The sequence below is a fragment of the Halichoerus grypus genome, chromosome X (genome assembly GCF_964656455.1).
Source record: "Halichoerus grypus chromosome X, mHalGry1.hap1.1, whole genome shotgun sequence".
Taxonomy (NCBI): Eukaryota; Metazoa; Chordata; class Mammalia; order Carnivora; family Phocidae; genus Halichoerus; species Halichoerus grypus.
In genome coordinates, this window is record NC_135727.1 from 17,577,864 (window position 1) to 17,588,698 (window position 10,835).

General features: G+C 44.9%; 1 protein-coding gene across 1 annotated transcript; it reads right to left on the reverse strand.

The window, feature by feature from the left end:
* Positions 1-1,587: 1,587 nt before the first annotated feature.
* CCDC160 (coiled-coil domain containing 160) lies at positions 1,588-10,194 on the reverse strand. Its single transcript, XM_036099880.2, has 3 exons — positions 9,989-10,194; positions 8,788-8,845; positions 1,588-2,999 (listed from the first exon to the last, which is right to left on the reverse strand). Exon 3 carries the CDS (start codon positions 2,973-2,975, stop codon positions 2,004-2,006), a length of 972 nt encoding a protein of 323 aa, XP_035955773.2. The 5' UTR covers positions 2,976-2,999; positions 8,788-8,845; positions 9,989-10,194; the 3' UTR covers positions 1,588-2,003.
* Positions 10,195-10,835: the final 641 nt, after the last annotated feature.

Sequence of the window (10,835 nt, forward strand, 5' to 3'; positions counted from 1 at the left end):
CCTGCCCCCTAGGCACACATAAGCACACATACAAACTCATGCAAGATAAACCAACTTGTCACTGAAGACTTTAGATGTGTGGTTGGTTGACCGAAAGTCTCCTGGAGTAAAAACTCCTTTTTAAAAATTGAAATATACTAAGAAAATTGAGCCTAGTGGCTTAACACAATTTGTGCAATATTTTAAACATGTAAGCGGCTCTGCACACTAGCAGTCAGGGACAGAGAGTCTTTCTGGGGCAAGGACAAAGGGCTAACTTTTAAGGGGGTAAAGAGGAAGAGAGCCAAACAGGCAAATTGTTCCTAGTTTGCTTTTGCGCCTAGACCCTTGGTGGGAAGCCAGGGACACCAGAAACCTGAAGGTCATCTGCCCCTTTCTGCAGGCTGCCAGCACCCAGGTTAAGTTATCGGGGCCCAGTCAGAAAGCACCAAGGATTACCATCTTCCTATTTAGTCCGATCTTCCCGGGCCAGGCACACCCTGCTCGGCCTCCAAGTCAGGGTAGTCTGCCTCCCTTCAGTGCCTTCCCCGACCTTAGGGAATAAAGGAAACGAGAAAGAACAAATGACCTCATTTGTTTCTTCTCCTGATTTATTACTGACATAGTATATGGGGGTGTTCAAACTACCAAAAAAAAAAAAAAGAGCCTGTGTATATTTCCTTTGAAAGGGGAGGGGTCTGCCAAGAAGGTCCCCCAAGTATTAGAACTGAATGCATCCAATACCACAGGAATTCTACTTCACAGGTATAGTTAGACCTGCAAATCAAACCGCTGAGAACATCAGAACGGAACAGAATTTGGATGAGAGATGCACTCCCTCATTTTACAGATGAGGACTTTTAAGCCTGGAAGGTTAATTAGCTAGTTAATGGCAAAACAGGTCCTAGACCTCAAGTGTCTGGACTTCTAGTTTGGGGATTTCCCATCAGGGAAGACACCTAAACCCTTACAATTGTACCTGTAATTACGTTTGGCTCATTGGACTTAAAAACACCGTGCAAACAGAACTGCTATTACAAGAGATCGTGGTGATTGATACAAGCAAATGCACAGACTCAACGGGCCTAGCATTTCCACCAAAGGACCGAAGCAGTACCTTTGTATTCTCTGTAAGTACAAAATTGTCATTGCCCAGGCCCCTGACAGGACTGGATTCCCATACAAATCAAGCCAGCTGGCTAAGAGCTTACCTAGGTGACATCTTCTACCTTTCACTCCAGCCCCAGCCAGTGGGTGATACAAACCCGGCAGGAAGCTTGTATAAGTTTTCCTGGTAGAATTTGGGAAGAACTGTGTCAACAACGCCCCTTGCTGGTCAACACAAGAAAATGCAAAAGCTATTGCAGACAAAATCAGGGCTCTAGCAAAGGTCACAGCCATGTCTCTTAAGTCGTCTTGCAGTCTATGGGAACCGTGGCCAGGTCAAGGGAGAAAGCATGGGGAAAACAGCAGGGGGCGGGGGGAAAGCTGCATTTTTTCCGGAGATGTTTATATGTGCCTAATTAAGGTTGGATCTCAAAGAAAGCAGATACATTTTTAGTATCCCATTGAGTCTGAACAGGCAGCTATAAGACCCAGAGACACATGTTATGCTTATACACACAAACAAGATTTTTATTGTTAACATCAACGAACACAGATGGAAGAATATTCATGTGCCAAGGACATATTGCTCACAAGATCACAAAATGGCTGTTGATTTGTATTCGTAAATGATTTGGTGAATCACTACATGTCTTGAGTGAAATAGATATATATAAAAAAGAGATTTCTGAAGATTCATTTCCATTTGGACTCTCGTGATACCATCCCGAGAAGGAGAAAACAGAAGCTTTGAAGTTAATGCTCACACACTTTTATGGATAGCCTGATTCCACCCAAATGAACACCTACTTTCCCATCGCCCACATTTTAAGTAGCACACAAAGAAAGCATGAGAAACACTGATTTGGCTCTATGATTTGCCTCATGAGAGGCTTTTTTTTTTTTAATTTTTTTGAGTTTTAAAAAAAGTCCTCCGTCAAGCTGTCCAGGGTACTTGATGACGTCACGGAAGCAAAGTGTTTCCTAAGCAACTCCAGGGCCCTGTTATTTCTGGCTTGCAGAGCCTTCTCAGCTCTCAGCTCGTTCTTGATGGCGTCCAGCTCCCCGCGGATCTTTTCCACCTCTAGCTCATAATACAGTTTCATCTCTTCCTTCAGGAGTGCGTTTCCGATCTCTGTCTGACGCTTGAGTCTCCTAACGGCCTCTTTTAAATCTCGGTTCTCTAGGCTCAGCCTGTGGATGAGTTCTTTGGCTTGCTGGAGCTCTTCGGTTAGGTTCTGGACATTTGTCGCTTTCTCAGATAGGTCATTTCTTAAAGCTTGAAGCTCCCAGTCTTTCTTCGAAGTTTCTCCCCCTGTTTCCTGAAACTTGAGGGGTTTGGCGGAGACTTCTTTTTTGGAGTTCAAAAGTTCTTTTTCAGCATTTTCAAATTCCTCTTCTATTTTCCTACATTTCATGTTAAGTTCTTCCAGTTCTTCATTCAAAAGATTCAGGCGAAGTTTTGGAGACATTCCTTCGGTAAATTTCTTCTTTATGTCTGGTCGGGGTAGGATTGGTAATTCCTTTGTACTCCAGGTAGAACGGTCTTCTGTGCTGTTAAAGCTTTCTTCGGTCACCACATCCAAATTAGATGAGTCACAGGAGACAGAATTTGTGTCTGCTTCGTTTTTTGAAATGTTTATCTTTCTCTCTCTTAAATTTGGTTCTTGTTCTTTTTCATTTAGTTGAGAAATAAATTCTTTCCTCTTAAATTTATTTTCTTCTTGAAACTTTCTACTAGACAAATTATAAATTCCTTCTATTCTATTGGCTTTATCTAAAGTCATTTGTTCAGAAGAAGATTCAGGCTGAGAAGCCTCATCTAGAACATCCTGTGCACTAAAGAAAGGAGCAAACATATTCTCCTTCCAGTGTTTTCTTCTAGCGTCCATTTCTCCAGGTACGTCTTCCAATTCCTGAAAAACAAAATTTAAAATCAAGGCACACTGTTTACACTGGCAGCTGGTGTAATGGGAAGAACTACTTGTAGTGGCTCACGGGGGAAAGAACCTCAATAGTGGAGGACGAGCTTCAGGTCCCTCTTTTATGAACTGAACACCAGTTACGTGTCACAGACTCTTCCAGCGTTAAACTTCTCTGTTGCTATGCAGTATAATCAATCAACGGACACTTTGGGCTATTTACTGTAGAGAAAACGTTTCTATGAGAAAGCAACCGTACACATGAAAATGAACTGCTTCTAAAGAATAAAAGTGATTTCAAATTAACAGGTTAATATTAATAGTAGGTTACTACCTGTGCTTCCAATGTGCTTGGTTTTTTTTTCTAGTTCTTTTACATTGGACTATTTATTCATTCTTTAAAGTGACTAAAACATCAGGGCTTAATGCAATGTGAGCTGCTTTTGGTAAAGTATACCATGCAGACTTCCTTGTGAGTAACTCTGCCAAATGCCCTTCTGTCTTGACCTGCAAATTCCTGCTATTCCAGTCTTGGGCTTTGCTTTTAGGCAAGACTGCCAAGTGTACAGAATTCTATCCATTTTGACAGCAATTTCATGATGAGAACCGAATGTCAATGAGTGAAAATATCCATGCCGCCGAATGTGTTCTTCTCGAGATACTGACCCCAGGTGTAGTTTTCAGGTGAAAACATGACATACCAAATCGCAACCAACTTTCCCAATTTCTAAAAATTAGAGGATATTTATTTGTTCCAAGAGGAGTCTTCCCTATTCAAAGAGAATCCATAACACACAGCTTTCCTAACATACGGAAATGTCTGATCAAATATAACTACTTCTCAGAGTAGGGAGGAAGAAGGACCCAAGCAACACACTGAAAGGCCACTGACATCTGAAACCACCAAACCAGCAACTGCAGTGACTGCCAAAGGGGGAGAAAAAGGAGGGGGTCCCTTTCTGCGGTTTATACATTCACTTGCTGCAATGCATTTGCAGCATCACCACTGAGAAAAATCAAAGGATGCCTGCATCTCTTTTTCCCATGCACACAAATACAATTTTATCTTGGCAACTCTGAAAATGGCAATTGCTGCGTTCCTTTTTTAAAGTAATATTTGCTTTACTATTATTCAAGATTATAATGTTGTAATATTATTTAGTATGTAATACATATTTACATAACATTGCATATAATTTAAAGATTCTAATAGTAGTGGAAGCTCTTTGTAGAATTTTGGAAAATACAGAAAAACACAAAAAACAAAAGGAATCTCCCTCATAATCCCATGGCTCTGAGATAACCACTTTTTGGTATATCATCTCTCCAGTATGTTTTCTTAACACCAGTAGTTTAAATGTTAGGTTTCCCTTGATATGGTAAGAGAGTAAACTTGCTATCGTGTACTGAACATGCCTAATCCCACCCAAGAAAGAGGGAAGGGACTCGCTATCCCCAAGGGTACATTCCCCACCAGCAACTACTTGGTTTTGAGGAAAGGGAAAGATACAGATATTCAGTGAAGGTGTTAGAATGATTGGTTCAAAAGCCATAAACCAAGCTTTATTTAAGTTTGGTTAACCAGACCACAGTAATAAGCGGAGATTTGAAATTCATGGTATATGTTTGCCATTGAAGCATCATCTCCTTTCTCTTGAAATAGTCCTTTCTGACTTTTATTATTCTACTAAATCACCACCCAGAAGCATCTATGCTCTATCCTTCCTTAAAGGGGAAGATCATCCTAACCCTGGTTTCTCTCCTCTCTTAGGAATATGAATGCAAACGGCTGGGAGTTATCATGGTGGTCAGAAGAGAAAGGAACAGAGGAAAGATAGAAGACAGTGAAGCTAATTGCCAGTCACATTTTTTAGCAGTCACAGTTTCACCAGACAATTCTGTAAAAGACACAAATGCTTCTAATCAGGTAGCAATGGGAGACAATGGGAGATTCCTTGTACCTAACTCTGGATGAAAGGCACTGGGAGATTGATCGGGAAGGGAGGTGTGCAAGGGGGCAAGTAAGGTATTCCTGTATTCCTGGACATAGTGATAACGACATAACTGTATTCCTGGAGATAGTGATAACGAGAAATCTGAGATTGAGATCTGGGTACAGAAAAAGGTTAAAACAGAAAAAACTCTTTTCATTAATAAGTTTGCACCCTGAGAAAGTGACTTCTATCTCCAACCCTCCCATAAATCTCTGGCAAAAACATACACGCGTTTTTTTTCTCTTCAATTTCACTACCTTTCTTCCTTGAGCCTCCGTACACTTTCCTGATACAGTGAGTGCTTCTCAAAGAACTGGGAAGAGTCCAGTTATTTTATAAGCGAGGCTCAGAGACGTCAGGTGACTTGACCGAGTGCTCACAGCCTGTAGTGGTAAAACTGAGACCCTGTCTCCCAGGTCAGTGCTTGCTCTAAAATTCCTCTTTATTCTTCTGCTAGGTTTCATTCCACAAACTGAAAGAAAACAACCCGCTATTTTCAGAGCTTAGGTACTTTTTTTAAAGGGCCACAAAAGGAGAGAGGAAAAATGAAGGGGGGAGGGTAAGGAGAATTGCATGTCACATATCAAAGGACAGAAAGAGAAAGGTTTGAAAAGCCTTCTGGAATTTCCCTCCCATGGCTTACACAGGACAGGGTCAAGGGGTCTCTGAGCTGCCTCTTTCTTTCTTTCTTTTTCTTTCTTTCCTCTTTCTCTCTTTCTTTCTTTTTTTTTTTTTTCCTCTTTCTTTGGCAAGATATTCTTGAAGGGCTTGTTCCCAAATCTAGTCACAGAGTGTGGCAAAGCGCAGACTGGGGGGTAAAAGCTGCCAGTCTCATTTTCTCTTCCCAAACTGCACTGTTTGTTTTTTATGCAGAACAAGTATGACATTAGTATTCTCTGGCAAGGCCAAGGAATATGCTTTGAAACAATGACGTTCCTCTACCCTGCCAGGGCAGCCATTTTGCTCTCAATAAACTTGATTGGGTAATTTGTCGCAGCATAGGGCAAATCAAACCAGAAGCCATTACTGGAAGTATAAGCATGCCTTTTTAGTGGGTCAATTGTGAATATTTATTACTGTAACTGCCTCCCTAACACTACATTGGTCACTGAAGGACTAAAGGGTAAGGGAAGGAGGTCCAAGAGAGATGAAAAATTGGAAGAAACAAACAAGCCAGAACACAGGAAAACAATATAAAGTCATGTGGCAAAAATACCATTAATGGTCCTCTAAGACAGCAATCCCCCAGAAGTCCTTGGGACTGCGCTGTTAAGACAAGGGTGTCCATAATACGGCGACATCTATTCATTTGTGCCTGACATAAATTAATAACAGACTCCTGATCGTTCTAGTTAGTGTCTCTCTGAAAACATCACCATTTCTCCTCTGGTGACTTTCTTTTTTCGGTGGCAAAGTAGTAGGGCATTTTGGTGGAGTAAGGGATCTCCTGACTCATGGAAGTGGTTTATATTCATCTAAAGAATTTGGGAACCACTGATAAAATAAATTGCAAATAAATTTATAATGTAATGTGATGTAACATAAAAGAATTGTTGAGAGCTAAGCAAAGAGTGATCATTTATTATGGATCTTTAGGCAAACCATGCCATAAAAATCATAGGTGAACGCACAGCTATCCTCGAAGAGCTCCAGAAAATAATGCACTGCTATTTGCCGTGAAAGGAGAAACCCACAAAACCATCTCATTTCCATTTTCAAGGTAGGGGGCCCTGGGGAATAGACTCATATTAACGTGGATAAGTGGTTAAATATGTGAAATCTAATTATTTGTTTTCTAAAACATTCATTTTTTAAATCACATGCTTTAGGGAAATTTGCTTAGCTAAAAATCAAAGACCTTTTTTTTTTCCCCCCCGTTGCCTTATCTCATTTACATTGGAATTTGATTTCAAACTTTCAGGACCATCTCTTTTGCATAAATCTACATCTGTCTGCAAAATGCGATCATTCTTCCAGGCAGGGGTAGGCAGGGACTGGGAAACAGTTCTGGAAAACCTCCAGAGGTTTCCCCCACCCCCTCCCCTCGTCAGAGTATTTCATCCCAAACAAACTTCGTAAATTGGGAATGGCAGTTGCAAAAGGTCATCTCCAACCTGGGACGGTCAAACTGTTGTCACGGCACTCAGCCCCCCAGCCACCCTCGACTAGAGGCGTGGCTTGTAGTCACAGCCCAGGAGCAGTAAGGGGAAGACAAAGGGCCCTTCTTAGCACAGGGAACTTTTCCCCATTATTCTTGGATGGTTTCAGTTCTCCCAACCCTCAGAAAAACTGCTTGGCCAAAATAAGGAAGGAGAAAAAAAAAAAAAAGTCTGCTACAAAGAAAGTCACTGGCCTGGCTTCTTTGCTCAATTGTCTGATCTGTTCTCACTTAAAAGCAGTAGTTCTCGATCTTTTTTTCTGCCTCCACTGTTCCCAGGCACAAAGCACTACCATCATTACCCTCTCTCCTTATTTGAGAAGATTCTGGCCCCTCTAGGGGAGCTTCTCCATTCTCCACCCTCTTGAGAACCACTGGCTTGCAGAAAAATGTTAAATACCAAAATGAGGACCCAAATGAAGTGTCTGAAGTCAAGGTGGGGGAACACGTTGTTAGCGTGCAAAATTGTGGGGACGAAGGAAAAGGAAGTTCTTGCGAAAGGAACTGAGTGTGAGGATTATAGTGAAAAAGTCCTGAGGGGTGGCAGGTATCTTGACTCCCACACTTTAGAACAATGGGAAAACTTACCTTATGTGAGCTTCAGTTTCTCCCAGTATAAAATAGGGACAATAGATACCCATTTCACAGGTGGTTAAGAGAAACGAATAAAAACAAAAAACGGAAGCAACTGTAGTCTACTGTAAACAACAGGTTTTGTTCTTTTTCAGATTTTCCTTACCCTCCTTTGGAACAGAAACCAGCCAGTCAAACAACCCAACCCTTCTCCAAAGAGATGTGCTCCAAAGTTGTCAGCCTGAAGTTATCACACCCCAGAAAGAGTCAGTTTTGGGGGGGGAAATGTAGGTGCTATTAAAACAAGCAGTGAGGACCCTAAACTCAAATCTTACATTAATTTAGCATGCATCCTCAGGGCAGGCCAGCCCCAAATCCCGAAGGTGGCCGATGCCCCCACATTTCTGAAGCTAAAGTGATTCTAAGGTAGTCTTTTCCACAACTGGAGATATTTGCATTTTATCTCCAGTTGCTTTACCCGGAACTTTCCAAATGCCCCAGTGTTTTTCAGAGCCTCCAATAACTTCTTAGAAATATCACAGTTGGAGTACCAATTTGAGTATTAGCGAGGATGACTCTGCACTCTCAAGTTTTTCCCATGCTGCTTCGACAGCATTTCATCATACTTCTACTTCGCTGATACACTGTGATCTCCTGGCATCCTATTCTTCTTTGTTTCCCTACACATAGTAACCACCAACAAATATCTGTTGAATGAGCAAGCCTGAATATTCTTTCTGGAAATTCTATAATGCTGCAATTCTAACCGAGTTTTTGTACATACTTTTAATTTCTCCTCTGGTTTATGCAATAGTATTTTGGGGAACATGGGAGGATTTTTTATTTTTATTTTTATTTTTTTCCCTCAAAGTTTATTTGGCTTAGCGAAAGTCTCCAGGACACTTTTTCTTTTGTATTTTCGTGAGGCTTTTTTGAGATTCTACTGACAATGCAGATTAACAATCTAGTTACAAGGTTGCAGACTCGATGTTGGGTCAGGCTCTGGGCTTCTGAACACCAACAGTAACAAGATACCAGCCAGCACAAGGGTACTTACACTCTCCGACGTCCAAGGTCTTCTGTTGGATGCCGTTGTTCTCCTTCTCCAGTTTGAACTGAAAATAAAATCCCCACAGCATAATTAGAAAATATAATTAACCAGAATGCCCAAATCCGTGTTTATATCTGAGATGTAGCTTAAAATGACAAGTGATATACTTAGAATGCCGTGTGGCCTATCTAAAATGTGATGCCAGACACTTTGAAGCAAGTTTTCTTTTTAACTTGCCAACCCACTTTCCCAACTGTCATGCCACCAAGTCTTGCGTCCCCAAGCAATGCAAATACCAAATAGGACAAGAACCATGGTGGCAGGTTATTCCACACGGTATCTCCCAGCCTTTAGCACCTACTGAGCAAATGGGCCACTGCTAGTGGCCACAGGAGCATGCTTGTTATTAATGAGCGTGCCAAGAGCCACGTTAGCAAAGGGCTGGAGCCTGGGCCTTGCCTCCCTCCCTCGGAGTCGGGTTAATTTGTGAAATCATTAAAAAGGCAAGCGATCTCGATTTTTTTTGCCTTCATCTTTCAGGGTCCTAACATTTGAGCCAAGTGCTCACTTCACGGGACAAATCGTCTTCCCTATTGTTTGGCAGATACTGAGAGTGAAGCAAAGTACCATTGAAAACTGGGCCCTGTAAACTGTTTTTACCCTCCAATTCTTTGTTAATTGGCGTCAAACTATTCCTTGTAGAAGAAAAGATACGGAGTCACCTTAATTCCAAAGGCTGAGTACTTTATTAGTATGGAAGTCACATTCGTGCTATAAAGCTGTATCTATGCATGCATAGTTTGGGGGTTTTCTCGGTAAATGGTTCACAAACTCCTGCTATCCCTGCCTCCAGTGGGGAGAAGGGGGCTCGGGTCTGGGCGCTCCCTGCCACCTCCCCAGTCCCTACCCTCTGGGGGGGGAGTGGGGGGGCGGAGGGAGAGGGCAGCGGGGAGGCCTGACCCCACTCCTCCTTCCGCACCCCACTCCCACACCCTGTTCCCCTGGCTCCCTGGCGCTCGCCAGCTCCCGCCCCGGGTTCGGAGGAGAGCCGAGAGCCGCAGTGGGGGGTGGGGGTGGGGGGTGGGCGGCGGTGGTGGTGGTCCGCGGTGGCGGGGGTGGGGGGGGTGCGGGGCGACCGGGTGCTTCCGCCCGGGGTCCCTCAGCGGCGAGTCCGGGGCAGCCCCGGCGCTCCCGCGCGCGCACGTACCTGGAGACGTGGGTGGGGTCCGGCGGGCCCTGGCCCCTCTTCCCCGAAGCCAGGCACCACCGGCGGGCGGCAGCCCTGGGCTCGGCGCTGGCCACCGCGACCCGGCCGGGCCGGCGCGGGGCAGAGCCTCTGCAGTGCAGCGCCAGCGCGGGCCGCGCCGTTGCCTAGCAACTGGCCGGCCGGATTTAAAGGGACCGGGGCTCCCGGGCCCCGCGCCGCGCGCCGGCCGCTGCCTGCCGCCAGTCGGAGCCCGCCCGGGCTCTGAGCATGCCCGGTGGGGCGGGCACAGCGGCGGCGGCGGCCCGCCGGCGATGGGAGCTCAATCGGCCGAGGGCTGAGTCAGGGTGGGAAGGGGCGAGAAAGTGCGAGGCGGCCCCACCCACCGCGGGCTTATTACGGAGGGTCTGAGTGACTCACAAAGCCACCTGGACGCGGCGACTGTGCGGGGAGGAGGGCGTGGCACAGAGCTCATCCCGAGGCCTGCCGTTTAGTGGCCTGACTTTGGAGAGGGTTAGCTCGGGAAAGTGGCCTGGCTGTGCTTCAGGGCCCCTAACGATGTGGGAACTGCACCCTGCCGCCCACCCCCACGCTCACCCCTGCCCCTCTGCACAATGGTCTGGCCGGAATTTCTGCCTCTGGCGGGGGTTCTAAGGGCCCCTGTGTCCGGAGAGCATTGTCCCCCGTTGTGCCCCTGGGGGAGGCTGGGCTTGTGTCTCTGGTAGCTCAGGCCTCCTCATTTGTCACCGGGAAACAACACCCCCAAACCACTGCTGCACCCATGTGTGTGTAAAATCTATTGGGGGCACTCAGTCCTACACCACTGCTCTCTTCTAGCTTCAAAGTTTGC